This window comes from Thalassophryne amazonica, chromosome 11, assembly GCF_902500255.1.
Source record: "Thalassophryne amazonica chromosome 11, fThaAma1.1, whole genome shotgun sequence".
NCBI classification, from domain to species: Eukaryota; Metazoa; Chordata; class Actinopteri; order Batrachoidiformes; family Batrachoididae; genus Thalassophryne; species Thalassophryne amazonica.
The window spans coordinates 6,504,935-6,520,080 of record NC_047113.1 but is presented as its reverse complement, the minus strand read 5'-3'; the positions used below and the strand labels follow the sequence as shown (position 1 = coordinate 6,520,080).

Sequence of the window (15,146 nt, the reverse complement as noted above, 5' to 3'; positions counted from 1 at the left end):
AGTGATTTTCTGGCCAGGCTGGGATTTGAAGCAAGGATCCTCTGGTCTCAAGCCCAATGCTTAACAACTACACCATCACCTCGCCTAATGTGGTGATAAATAATGGGTGACAGAAGTACACAGACCCTTAATAACAAAACTAAATCATAACTTTTACAGCTTGTTGTGGAGGGGGATGGATATGAGGCAGTGTTCAACTCACTGACTATCAGTTCAGTTCTTTCAGCATAGGGGAACCATAGTTTTCATGGAATTTAGAAGCAGAATTTTGTTTTTATTTTGAGATTAAGGAGCATAATTTATGTTTTACTGAAATGATATTTATACATTTTGTTTTGATGTAACTTAACAAAAACTATAGGTATGAATCTATTTGGCCAGGGAGCGGCCAAACATTTGCATACAACACATCATCATAACATTTAAATTGTCTTTGGTGATCTGTCAGTCCAGTGTGTCGGTGAGCTTACTTCTTTCCCAGGTGTCTGGCCACGTCACAGCGTTTGAAGCCCTCTAGGTGATAGAGACGCTTCGCCAGCCTCCTGGCGGCCTCACAGTCAGCCTGGCAGCCATTGGCCAGAGTGTCTGTGCTGCCACGCTCCAAACACTCCAGACTGCCCAAATCGCACTCCTCTGAGTCAGACAGCACGTCTGTGAGGTTGGCATCACTGGGAGGTGAACATACGCACATGGACACGGACACAAAAACAAACATACAAGCAGGTGTCCAGGTTAATGAATGGAACACATGGCTGTCATTACAAGCACAATCACATAAACTAGACAAAACTAACAATAGCTGAAGAGAAACTATTCCACTGGCATATGGTCACACACAGACACATACAGAAATTTAAGTAAAACAGGTTGGCAAAAAATTGTTTTTTTTGCCTCTTGCTTGCCTCTACTGGTGGTTGGCTCTCACTGAGGTATTGTATCACTCCGGAACAGGAATCTGTTAGCTGTTTAATCTGCGTAGTTAGATTGATCTAGTTAACTAGATAACGATTTGTTTCACAGTGTAATCTTCACGTGCCTTAACTAAAGCACTCCCTCTGCTGAATCACCTCTAAATTATTTACACATTATTCACTTTGTGTGTTTTTAGGAATCCGCTATCTTAGCGCAGCTACTAGCTCTTAGCCGATTTAGCATGGCGGCTTCTCCTGTCTCTCCTGCACTTTTCTGCTCTGGGTGTGAAATGTTTAGTTATTCCTCGGCCTCCTTTAGCAGTAATGGTACTTGTAATAAGTGTAGCTTATTCGTAGCTTTGGAGGCCAGGCTGGGCGAATTGGAGACTCAGCTCCGCACCGTGGAAAATTCTACAGCTAGCCAGGCCCCTGTAGTCGGTGCGGACCAAGGTAGCTTAGCCGCCGTTAGTTCCCTTCCAGCAGATCCCGAGCAGCCGGGAAAGCAGGCCGACTGGGTGACTGTGAGGAGGAAGCGTAGCCCTAAACAGAAGCCCCGTGTACACCACCAACCCGTTTCACATTTCTAACCATTTTTCCCCACTCGGCGACAAACCAACCGAGGATCAAACTCTGGTTATTGGCGACTCTGTTTTGAGAAATGTGAAGTTAGCGACACCAGCAACCATAGTCAATTGTCTTCCGGGGGCCAGAGCAGGCGACATTGAAGGAAATTTGAAACTGCTGGCTAAGGCTAAGCGTAAATTTGGTAAGATTGTAATTCACGTCGGCAGTAATGACACCCGGTTACGCCAATCGGAGGTCACTAAAATTAACATTGAATCGGTGTGTAACCTTTGCAAAAACAATGTCGGACTATGTAGTTTTCTCTGGGCCCCTCCCCAATCGGACCCGAGAGTGACATGTTTAGCCGCATGTTCTCCTTGAATTGCTGGCTGTCTGAGTGGTGTCCAAAAATGAGGTGGGCTTCATAGATAATTGGCAAAGCTTCTGGGGAAAACCTGGTCTGTTAGGAGATACGCATCCATCCCACTTTGGATGGAGCAGCTCTCATTTCTAGAAATCTGGCCACAAACTGTGACTATCCAGGGTTGGGACCAGGAAGCAGAGCTGTAGTCTTACACACCTCTCTGAAGCTTCTCTCCCCCTGCCATCCCCGAATACCCCATCCCGTAGAGACAGTGCCTGCTCCCAGACCACCAATAACCAGCAAAAATCTATTTAAGCATAAAAATTCAAAAAGAAAAAATAATATATCACCTTCAACTGCACCACAGACTAAAACAGTTAAATGTGGTCTATTAAACATTAGATCTCTCTCTTCTAAGTCCCTGTTAGTAAATGATATAATAATTGATCAACATATTGATTTATTCTGCCTTACAGAAACCTGGTTGCAGCAGGATGAATATGTTAGTTTAAATGAGTCAACACCCCCGAGTCACACTAACTGTCAGAATGCTCGTACCACGGGCCGAGGCGGAGGATTAGCAGCAATCTTCCATTCCAGCTTATTAATTCATCAAAAACCCAGACAGAGCTTTAATTCATTTGAAAGCTTGACTCTTAGTCTTGTCCATCCAAATTGGAAGTCCCAAAAACCAGTTTTATTTGTTATTATCTATCGTCCACCTGGTCGTTACTGTGAGTTTCTCTAATTATAGTGGGCGATTTTAACATCCACACAGATGCTGAGAATGACAGCCTCAACACTGCATTTAATCTATTATTAGACTCAATTGGCTTTGCTCAAAATGTAAATGAGTCCACCCACCACTTTAATCATATCTTAGATCTTGTTCTGACTTATGGTATGGAAATTGAAGACTTAACAGTATTCCCTGAAAACTCCCTTCTGTCTGATCATTTTTTAATAACATTTACATTTACTCTGATGGACTACCCAACAGTGGGGAATAAGTTTCATTACACTAGAAGTCTTTCAGAAAGCGCTGTAACTAGGTTTAAGGATATGATTCCTTTTTTATGTTCTCTAATGCCATATACCAACACAGTACAGAGTAGCTACCTAAACTCTGTAAGTGAGATAGAGTATCTCGTCAGTAGTTTTACATCCTCATTGAAGACAACTTTGGATGCTGTAGCTCCTCTGAAAAAGAGAGCTTTAAATCAGAAGTGCCTGACTCCGTGGTATAACTCACAAACTCGCAGCTTAAAGCAGATAACCCGTACGTTGGAGAGGAAATGGCGTCTCACTAATTTAGAAGATCTTTATTTAGCCTGGAAAAAGAGTCTGTTGCTCTATAAAAAAGCCCTCCGTAAAGCTAGGACATCTTACTATTCATCACTAATTGAAGAAAATAAGAACAACCCCAGGTTTCTTTTCAGCACTGTAGCCAGGCTGACAAAGAGTCAGAGCTCTATTGAGCCGAGTATTCCTTTAACTTTAACTAGTAATGACTTCATGACTTTCTTTGCTAATAAAATTTTAACTATTAGAGAAAAAATTACTCATAACATCCCAAAGACGTATCATTATCTTTGGCTGCTTTCAGTGATGCCGGTATTTGGTTAGACTCTTTCTCTCCGATTGTTCTGTCTGAGTTATTTTCATTAGTTACTTCCTCCAAACCATCAACATGTCTATTAGACCCCATTCCTACAAGGCTGCTCAAGGAAGCCCTACCATTAATTAATGCTTCAATCTTAAATATGATCAATCTATCTTTATTAGTTGGCTATGTACCACAAGCTTTTAAGGTGGCAGTAATTAAACCATTACTTAAAAAGCCATCACTTGACCCAGCTATCTTAGCTAATTATAGGTCAATCTCCAACCTTCCTTTTCTCTCAAAAATTCTTGAAAGGGTAGTTGTAAAACAGCTAACTGATCATCTGCAGAGGAATGGTCTATTTGAAGAGTTTCAGTCAGGTTTTAGAATTCATCATAGTACAGAAACAGCATTAGTGAAGGTTACAAATGATCTTCTTATGGCCTCAGACAGTGGACTCATCTCTGTGCTTGTTCTGTTAGACCTCAGTGCTGCTTTTGATACTGTTGACCATAAAATTTTATTACAGAGATTAGAGCATGCCACAGGTATTAAAGGCACTGTGCTGCACTGGTTTGAATCATATTTATCTAATAGATTACAATTTGTTCATGTAAATGGGGAATCTTCTTCACAGACTAAGGTTAATTATGGAGTTCCACAAGGTTCTGTGCTAGGACCAATTTTATTCACTTTATACATGTTTCCCTTAGGCAGTATTATTAGACGGCATTGCTTAAATTTTCATTGTTATGCAGATGATACCCAGCTTTATGTATCCATGAAGCCAGAGGACATACACCAATTAGCTAAACTGCAGGATTGTCTTACAGACATAAAGACATGGATGACCTCTAATTTCCTGCTTTTAAACTCAGATAAAACTGAAGTTATTGTACTTGGCCCCACAAATCTTAGAAACATGGTGTCTAACCAGATCCTCACTCTGGATGACATTCCCCTGACCTCTAGTAATACTGTGAAAAATCTTGGAGTCATTTTTGATCAGGATATGTCATTCAATGCGCATATTAAACAAATATGTAGGACTGCTTTTTTGCATTTGTGCAATATCTCTAAAATTAGAAAGGTCTTGTCTCAGAGTGATGCTGAAAAACTAATTCATGCATTTATTTCCTCTAGGCTGGACTATTGTAATTCATTATTATCAGGTTGTCCTAAAAGTTCCCTGAAAAGCCTTCAGTTAATTCAAAATGCTGCAGCTAGAGTGCTAACAGGGACTAGAAGGAGAGAGCATATCTCACCCATATTGGCCTCTCTTCATTGGCTTCCTGTTAATTCTAGAATAGAATTTAAAATTCTTCTTCTTACTTATAAGGTTTTGAATAATCAGGTCCCATCTTATGTTAGGGACCTCATAGTACCATATCACCCCAATAGAGCGCTTCGCTCTCAGACTGCAGGCTTAAAACTTTCCTTTTTGCTAAAGCTTATAGTTAGGGCTGGATCAGGTGACCCTGAACCATCCCTTAGTTATGCTGCTATAGACTTAGACTGCTGGGGGGTTCCCATGATGCATTGTTTCTTTCTCTTTTTGCTCTGTATGGACCACTCTGCATTTAATCATTAGTGATTGATCTCTGCTCCCCTCCACAGCATGTCTTTTTCCTGGTTCTCTCCCTCAGCCCCAACCAGTCCCAGCAGAAGACTGCCCCTCCCTGAGTGTGGTTCTGCTGGAGGTTTCTTCCTGTTAAAAGGGAGTTTTTCCTTCCCACTGTTGCCAAGTGCTTGCTCACAGGGGGTCGTTTTGACCGTTGGGGTTTTTCTGTAATTATTGTATGGCCTTGCCTTACAATATAAGGCACCTTGGGGCAACTGTTTGTTGTGATTTGGCGCTATATAAATGAAATTGATTTGATTTAATTAAAACATTTAAATCTTGATAACACACTAACCTACTTTGCCATTTTAGGTCCTACTTTAATACTGAAAGCTGACTGTAAGCTTTGACTTTGCTAAAATCTTATAAAAGCTCTACTAGTCTCAAAATATCTGTGACACAATTTGACTAAATCTAATGCAATATAAAACTGACACCTCCATTATGTTCTTATATAAGAAAATGTATCTCAAATGTTCCGAAAGCAGCTTGTGGTTTCTAAATGATGGATATTTGTTACAGAAGCCTTTTAACAAGTAACACTTCTCCGTATCCTCAGTAATACCATCAACATGCCCTTTAGAAAGACACCCAGCCTCCCACTCAGTCAAAAATAAAAACTGACCATCTCTTGTATTTTGGTAGTGAACTGGCTGTCCCAGCTGTCACTCGGTGTACCGGTAACCGTGTGTGGACAGTGTAGTGAACTGATGCAAAGACCAGATTCTTTCAGTGATCTTTAGCGATTAAAAAAATAGCTCCATTTCAAAACAATCCCACATAAAAGTAACTATTTGAAGGCTTAGCACAAACAAAGAAATAAGGTAGTCTCTACGGACTGGGATGAAGCACGGTATCTTACTTAGGGCCCTTCACACATAACATGATTGAGGCCGAATGATGCACAAAGGAGGATTGGAATGCCGCTCGTGAAAAATTGGAGCCACCTCAAACGCCTCATTCGGCAGTCACCACATCCATTCGGGCACAGCACATGCACTCTACATTCACGTGTCACTCACGCCGGAAACCCATTCAAACAGCGAGCAAGATGAGGCCGCACTGCCATCTGATCTTGCTCGCAACATTCGCACGGCATGTCGAATGCAGGTCAGACACATCGTGCCGCAGCCAAGGGACTGCACGAAACCATCAGGCATGTCGAGCCGTGGCCGAATGGCGCGATTGAGGCAGCCTTCACACCAGCGCCCAAATAACAGCAAATGGTGTATCAGTGCCCATTCGACACACTCTCGGTCAGAGTTATATGGAGTCCAGTTGCCACCCATGAACATCCAACACTACTCCCTGGGCACTTAGAAAAGGTGGGGCCATTCACACAGTCAGCACGAAAGTAGAGAGCAGGCAGACCACTTTCAAGCTGGCTGCTCAAATGACCCTGCATTATCTAAGTGCCCCCGAGGGTGCTATGTCCCCTTAGAGCAACATAAATGGCGTGCGCATGTGCCTCCCCCAGCAACACAAATTGAGGGGGTGTGTGTCATGTGTGCAGGTGAGATGAGTTTGTATCAGTCAGATGAGTTTGTATCAGTTCCTGTCGGTGTGTGCATAATGTCTGGAGTTGCCTTGACAACATCAGACTGTAGGGGAGGGCAGAAGATAAGAGGGGCAGCCAAATGGTTCACCAAGGCTGTAGAAATTCGTCTGGAGGAAAAGAGTGGGGCGTTTTGACCTTCAGAGGCTGATAAGCTTGGCATGTTTAGGGTTGAGCAGAGAAACACATTTGCAGCTCCTCTGACTAACCAAATCCAATTTCTGAGTATTCCTTGGTCTCTGACATCTTCCTTTGCAAGGCGTACATTTGTTCCAAGATGTTATCCAATTTACGTCTGAGTTCAAGGGTTAACGCAGTCTGAGACTGTATCGTCTTGCCCAACTCATTAATCATGACAGACAGGTGAGGGGTCGTGGTTCTGGTAGCAGCCGTCGTGCCAATTCTCCGGTAGGTCAGGGCACCACATAAACCAATAAGCACCAGCCTTTCCACAATAAAACCAAAAATAAATAAATCTTTGATGTCCTCCAGCGAAAGTGGTACCAAGCACGCAACATGCCACTTCTTCTAGGCGTCAAGAACATAGTCTGCAGGCTCGTTTCCATTTTGGCACACAGGGTCCCCCAGCCCTGATTTCCATGTTGAAAAAATGTGTCAATAGCGTTCAGAGACTAGCTGATCAATTCCATGGTAAATTCAAATATAGTTTGAAGAATTCACAGTCCGGTAAAGTAGGGACTTTGAAGGTTGGAGCAGAGATAGAGGACAAAGGAGAGAGGAGGAGATGTGACCGCCCTCGCCGGAGTCACAAGGTAATATCTCATGATGTCATAATTATTAGATCTTTTCTCATAATTATGAGATAAATTGAGTATTTTTTTTATCCAGTGAATGCAATGCGCTTCTGTAACTACTAGACCTAGCTGTGAAAGAGAGTGAGAAGAGAAAAACTAAGCTTAACAAAAAGATGGATATATGGTGTTTCTTTAATAAAGGACCATGGAGGGCCCTAGAAGAGAGTAAAACAAAGTGAGAGTGAAAGAAATGGTGAATTTCACCGTTACGGATAACTCACGTTGGGTATGAGTTGCGTGTCCTGCTGGTAACAATAATAAACAGTCTCTAGAGAATGTTTAGCTTATACTTGCATTTGGAGCATAAAATTTTAAATCCTATTCAGTAGCCCAATATTAGACGTGCATTTAAACTGTGCTCACATGCATTTAGCCTGCAATTGCGCTACAGCCCTGCCCTTTGTTCACGAGTCAGACATTAGAAGATTGCGCTTTCCTTCTCAAACTACCTTATAATTGCACATGTAATAGTTCAAATTTTTAAATAACCCGGGGAGAATCCCTCAATTAATTAGGATTTTACATTTCTAGCCTAAAAAAATGTGGCCCTCTTAGAGCAATGCAAGGCCCCCCACAAATCTGTGTCTGGCGCTGGGTAGAATGGACAGCAGTAGAACGGACAGCAGTAGAATGGACAGCACACAACAACAAACTAGCCTGCATCACTCCATCCAGAAAGTTTGGAAAAATAAATGGATTTACGTTTTTCTTCCAAACTAGGAACCTAAAAGCTAAAGTGTACTGATCCATATTTGTGTGGAATCACTGTGTCCGTATTAGATCAAACCACAGTGCATTAAGTTTAGGCAGACAATGTGACCAACTTATTATGAAGTTGATGTTTTATAATGACTTAACATAAGAGTTCACGGATGTGATGTTCACCATATACAGATGATGCCTTATGACATGTTGTAAAAATCAAACAAACTTAAAATTGAGGAAATACTGAAGGCAGTATAACATGACACCTTACGCGATGAGTAACAAAATAAATGTGCTGTAGAGTAAATTCATCCAATGCCAATGGCAAAAGATGCAATCCAATTCAAAAAATCTTTAATGAAAAAAAAAGTTTACATTTACACTCTGTCTCACGGTGTTAAAGTGTGTGATCCAGCTCCCTGCTGCTCACATATTAAAGCTACTGCATGTAAATCTTTGAACACAGCAGAATATGCTTTATCCATCCCATATTAATGTGTTTTTAACATTTTAATTTTTATTTATGACAAATATACAACATCAAATGACATGAAATACAACACAAAATAATGAAAATTTAAATTTGCATCACATTTAACTGTAAGTTAAATTGGGACAAGTTGTGGCTCTTATAGTAGATTTTAAAAAAAACATCACAAATCTTGAATTATTTCTTTTATTTTATTCCGATTCACTTTAACAAATTTCCAGCCAATTCTGAACGTGCAAAAACAATAAATAGATCCAACACCTGTTTTATATCAAAAGACCTGCACCTCTACAGTGTTGTCAGGGCTCGAAATAGTACGTGCATGTGCTAGTTTGTGCACGTATTATTCAAGCGATGTAATTTTTTACTGCACTTGCACTGGTGCAAGTAACTTTATCCAGGTTTTATCAACTATAAGCACCAGTAGAATGAACCAATACAGGAATAAATAAATCTCCTTTAATTGAGCCCACGAACTAATAAAACGTGCTCTCAAATTAATAAAACGTGCCCACGTTTTCCTGGCCGTGATAATTTGTGCGCACGTTTTCCTTTAATTGAGCCCACGAACTAATAAAACGTGCTCTCAAATTAATAAAACATGCACACGTTTTCCTGGCCGTGATAATTCGTGCGCACGTTTTCCTTTAATTGAGCCCTCAAATTTAGGGCCGCCACGACTAGTCGGCTAGTCACAACTACGTTGACTATTGGAACCGTCGACAACTAAGTTATTAGTCGACGAGTCATTTATTTTATTTAAGTCTTTGTTTTTCTCTCAATTCATAGTTTTAGGCAGCGAGCCGTCTTGCCCTCATCTGGATGTTCAAATTTTGGGAAAGACGCCCGATTAAAACATCTTATTCAAAGCCGCCTAAAATGCGCAGTTTACCGACAGAGCTGTCGGTGTGTTTGTGTGTTATTTTTCAATGTTATTATAAGCTGCAGCTATATGTTTTATTAATTTCAAAGTGAGTTACCTCTTATTTTATTCTGATTTATTTCTACAAAAAAAATATGGGGAGCCAAATCAGCCTGCATTGTTCTGTTCAGTTTATATCAAAGTTTTCCTGCACATGTCTGAGTTAGGTGTTTACATTTGCTCCACAAAGTTTTAAAACACAATAAAATGTTCACACTGTTCTTTATAGCAGTTCTGTAATTTCAGAATGCAACAGAAACAACCACAAATCAGGAATAAGTTGGGACTATATGTAAAATGAAGATGAAAATGTTGCACTATTCCCAGTTTCTCCACTCACAGAAGCCAAACGTTCTTCCAGAGTTGTGTCTTGGTGGCTTCCCTCACTTGTCTCCTTCCAGCATGGACATTTAGTTTTTGAGAACTGCCTACCTGACAAAGATTTACTATAAAGTACCACACTGTTTGTATTTCTGAATGACTGATGTAAATGAAGTCTAAGAAATAGTCACTGATTTGGAAATGTTCATGTTTTCATCCCCTGACGTTTCTTGGAAAATGCTGCAGGCCTTAATTTAGGAAATTATGTATGATCCGACTAGTCAACTAATCGCAAAAATAATCAATGACTAGTCGACTATCAAAATAGTCATTTGTGGCAGCCCTACTCGAATTAATAAAACGAGTGCACGTTTTCCTTTCGTTCAAAATGAACTTCATAATATGACCTAAACTGTCATCCTCACGACGGGGAGACGTTTTGCCCTCAGCATCCTTTTTAATGTGCTTAAACTCCAGATGATGTCATGCTGGGCAGCTGGAGTTCTCTGTATGTCCTTGTGCGCCCAAACCATGATGATACACTCTGACCAGATCCATTTCTAAAGGGGAAATGTATTACACTGTCTCCTGGTTGTTGGCTAACAGCCAACATTTATGTGTCAAGACAATACTGAGTGCACGTTTTACAAATGTGGCCACGTTTAAGTAGATTGTGTCCTTGTTTCACTCAAACGATGATTAAAATGTGCACACAATATAATAAAACGTGCGCACAATATAATAAAACGTGTGCATGTTCTCTCTACATGCAAAACATTTTGCGATAGTTCCTTGCTCTCTCTCCCCCTCAAACTCTGTCATAGTTGTGTTATAAACCAGTCACCATTTGTTTTATTATACATCTGTGTAGTTAATAAAATAATCTTCATGGACGATTTGTTCACACGTGCACGTGAAAAAAAAAACTGCTGCTGCTGCTCTCCCCTCAAACTCTCCCCTGAGAGGAAGAGTCTGACACATCAGAAGAGGAGTTTTAAGGTTGACATAAGACTGACTTTTGGTTGTGCAAGTAACTTTTTTTTGGTGCAAGTAATTTTTTTGTTACTAGCACCAGTACATTAAAAAATGTATTTCGACCCCTGGTTGTGGAAGACAAATACCTTCAATCATAGATTTGCTTTATTTACATTACCTTTTTCAAATGGAAAACTACATACTTAGATACACTTTGCTTTCATAGCATATTTTGCCACACCACCTTTCTTAGCACAATGCAGCACACTCGAGTAGCTCCAGAAATTAACAGCTGTATGTACTGAATTAATTTTGAATCAAATCGTGACCCCATGAATCGGAATTGAATTAAATCCTGAGATACTGAAAGACTCAGACTCCTACTCAGGATTATGTCAAGAAAGCATCATGCAAACCTGTTAAAGTACCAAAAAAATTATACTTTTATCTGAAAATATACATGAACAGATACAATACTATAAGTAACTGTCATACATATGCACATTTGCATAACATTTTAATAAGTTTTGTTTTATCCACAGACAATACAGTTCTGAGAGCCTTGCAAAAGACCCATTTACAGTAACCAGAACCATCAGAAAGAGACACATCATGTTATATTTCAGCAGAACTTCTCAACAGTTCCTAAACAGAACAAGCACACACACAAAAATTACTCTCTATTTTGGGATTAATTATCAAATCAGCACAGAACACATGCTGTCTCAGTGCCATTTGTAAAGCCAAAGAGGACACATTCTCCTCATCAGTCTCACTGGCATTTCCTGGCTGTGTGCAGCTGGGTGGCACACTCAGCATTCTCTACAGATGATTCAGAGGTTTTTTGCATAATCTGATCAGCCCAATTACATTAGCCACAAATTCAATACACTATGTGCTATGTTTCTGCAGGGATGCGCCAGTAGCCATGGATACAGCGGAAGCAAAGTATCCTCTGCTCGGGCTCGGAGAATTAAAGGGTTGAAAACTGCTGTGAAGCTGGCAACTGCAATTTTGTTTGATGGCACAAACTGCTTCCAAAAAAAGAGCAAAAAAAAAAAAACTACTACAGACAAATAAACCAATAAACACAGAAATAACATTGAATTCCCATAGTCCTTGTAGACCCCTGGTTTTATGTACAGCCTGACTGGCAAGTCATTTAGACTCCACTGGCACTGTGGATCACATCCCTCACTCTTTCAGATGGAAACCTCACTGAGCCTGCTGCTATATGACAAACTCCAGGGACCTCATGTACAAAGACTTGCATGGATTTCCTAGTGAAACATGGTGCACACGAAAACCCAGAAACTCTCGTACACACAAAAATATTCAGATGTATCAAAGTGTGTGTATGCATGTATCCAAGCACGTTCCATTTGTACATCCCAATCAATGTGGAAATGAGCGCACATGCAGAAGTACCAAACTCCTCCCTGTCCACTCTCTCATCTGAATATGCTAATTTATTTAAATAGTTTGGTTGTGTCATGTTGCCGATACCGTGAGTGTGGAGTGTAATGTGTTTGATGACTTCACCATTGTCTCTATCATGTAAAAATTAAAGCACTTGTAGAGGCAGAGTGCAGAAAAAAAACAAAAGCTGTGGATCAGTCTTCGTTCTTCCACGCAGCTCGCTATAAAATGAAATGAAAAAGAAATGGGTGTGTCCGCGTGTGTAAGGTTGGAAATGCTGAGGCTCAGAGCAGTACACACACAATGAAATTTAAAAAAAAGTCATCCAAACCATCAACATGTTTATTAGACCCCATTCCTACCAGGCTGCTCAAGGAAGCCCTACCATTATTTAATGCTTCAATCTTAAATATGATCAATCTATCTTTGCTAGTTGGCTATGTACCACAGGCTTTTAAGGTGGCAGTAATTAAACCATTACTTAAAAAGCCATCACTTGACCCAGCTATCTTAGCTAATTATAGGCCAATCTCCAACCTTCCTTTTCTCTCAAAAATTCTTGAAAGGGTAGTTGTAAAACAGCTAACTGATCATCTGCAGAGGAATGGTCTATTTGAAGAGTTTCAGTCAGGTTTTAGAATTCATCATAGTACAGAAACAGCATTAGTGAAGGTTACAAATGATCTTCTTATGGCCTCGGACAGTGGACTCATCTCTGTGCTTGTTCTGTTAGACCTCAGTGCTGCTTTTGATACTGTTGACCATAAAATTTTATTACAGAGATTAGAGCATACCATAGGTATTAAAGGCACTGCGCTGCGGTGGTTTGAATCATATTTGTCTAATAGATTACAATTTGTTCATGTAAATGGGGAATCTTCTTCACAGACTAAAGTTAATTATGGAGTTCCACAAGGTTCTGTGCGAGGACCAATTTTATTCACTTTATACATGCTTCCCTTAGGCAGTATTATTAGATGGTATTGCTTAAATTTTCATTGTTACGCAGATGATACCCAGCTTTATCTATCCATGAAGCCAGAGGACACACAACAATTAGCTAAACTGCAGGATTGTCTTACAGACATAAAGACATGGATGACCTCTAATTTCCTGCTTTTAAACTCAGATAAAACTGAAGTTATTGTACTTGGCCCCACAAATCTTAGAAACATGGTGTCTAACCAGATCCTTACTCTGGATGGCATTACCCTGACCTCTAGTAATACTGTGAGAAATCTTGGAGTCATTTTTGATCAGGATATGTCATTCAAAGCGCATATTAAACAAATATGTAGGACTGCTTTTTTGCATTTACGCAATATCTCTAAAATCAGAAAGGTCTTGTCTCAGAGTGATGCTGAAAAACTAATTCATGCATTTATTTCCTCTAGGCTGGACTATTGTAATTCATTATTATCAGGTTGTCCTAAAAGTTCCCTAAAAAAGCCTTCAGTTAATTCAAAATGCTGCAGCTAGAGTACTGACGGGGACTAGAAGGAGAGAGCATATCTCACCCATATTGGCCTCTCTTCATTGGCTTCCTGTTAATTCTAGAATAGAATTTAAAATTCTTCTTCTTACTTATAAGGTTTTGAATAATCAGGTCCCATCTTATCTTAGGGAGCTCGTAGTACCATATCACCCCAATAGAGCGCTTCGCTCTCAGACTGCAGGCTTACTTGTAGTTCCTAGGGTTTGTAAGAGTAGAATGGGAGGCAGAGCCTTCAGCTTTCAGGCTCCTCTCCTGTGGAACCAGCTCCCAGTTCAGATCAGGGAGACAGACACCCTCTCTACTTTTAAGATTAGGATTAAAACTTTCCTTTTTGCTAAAGCTTATAGTTAGGGCTGGATCAGGTGACCCTGAACCATCCCTTAGTTATGCTGCTATAGATGTAGACTGCCTGGGGGTTCCCATGATGCACTGTTTCTTTCTCTTTTTGCTCTGTATGCACCACTCTGCATTTAATCATTAGTGATCGATCTCTGCTCCCCTCCACAGCATGTCTTTTTCCTGGTTCTCTCCCTCAGCCCCAACCAGTCCCAGCAGAAGACTGCCCCTCCCTGAGCCTGGTTCTGCTGGAGGTTTCTTCCTGTTAAAAGGGAGTTTTTCCTTCCCACTGTAGCCAAGTGCTTGCTCACAGGGGGTCGTTTTGACCGTTGGGGTTTTACATAATTATTGTATGGCCTTGCCTTACAATATAAAGTGCCTTGGGGCAACTGTTTGTTGTGATTTGGCGCTATATAAAAAAATTGATTGATTGATTGATATCATAATCGATAGAGATATAAGAGTTGGCTTCAATATTGAAATACGATAAGTTGGCTATATTGTGCAGCCCTACTGTCAACTAGCTGAAAAATTTGAATATTAATTTAATTTCCTTTTTTTTTTTAATGCTTAAAGTGGCAGGGGGTTAAGAGGGTTGTAATTAGGGGAGGTCTAGGGGCGAAGCTCACCCCTGAAGCTGAAGGCTTTTAGCCATGCTAATGCTCCCCAGTAACAATTACTAAAAATATAGTGTGAAGGACCTAAATGAGAGGGTGAGTACTTTCCAGGTATGAGGCAAAATAAAAAAAATGCTTAAAGTGGCAGGGAGTTAAGAGGGCTGTTGTTAAGGGGGTCTGGTGTGCAAAGCCCCCCAGAACCTCAAGGTTTTTAGCCATGCTAATACCCCCCAGAAGCATTTACTGAAAAAAGTCTGAAGGACCTAAATGACATGGTGAGATGCTGAGCTTCACTTGTTCATGTCTGTGACATATACATATTATTTCTGCTTAGAACCTTGCATGATGCATGAGACATCACGTTAATACAAGAAATGTTTTCAAAAAGTTGAAACTGACAAAGTAAAGCTTTATTTTATGGGAGCAGATTAAA

General features: G+C 40.3%; 1 protein-coding gene across 1 annotated transcript in view; it reads right to left on the bottom strand.

The window, feature by feature from the left end:
* The window catches only part of psd2 (pleckstrin and Sec7 domain containing 2), a 122,809-nt gene that overhangs the window by 25,718 nt on the left and 81,945 nt on the right, over positions 1 to 15,146 (bottom strand). Inside the window, exon 3 of the mRNA XM_034181523.1 lies at positions 471 to 668. Within this exon, the coding sequence (XP_034037414.1) occupies positions 471 to 668 (198 nt within the window). The remainder of the gene's footprint in view (positions 1 to 470; positions 669 to 15,146) is intronic.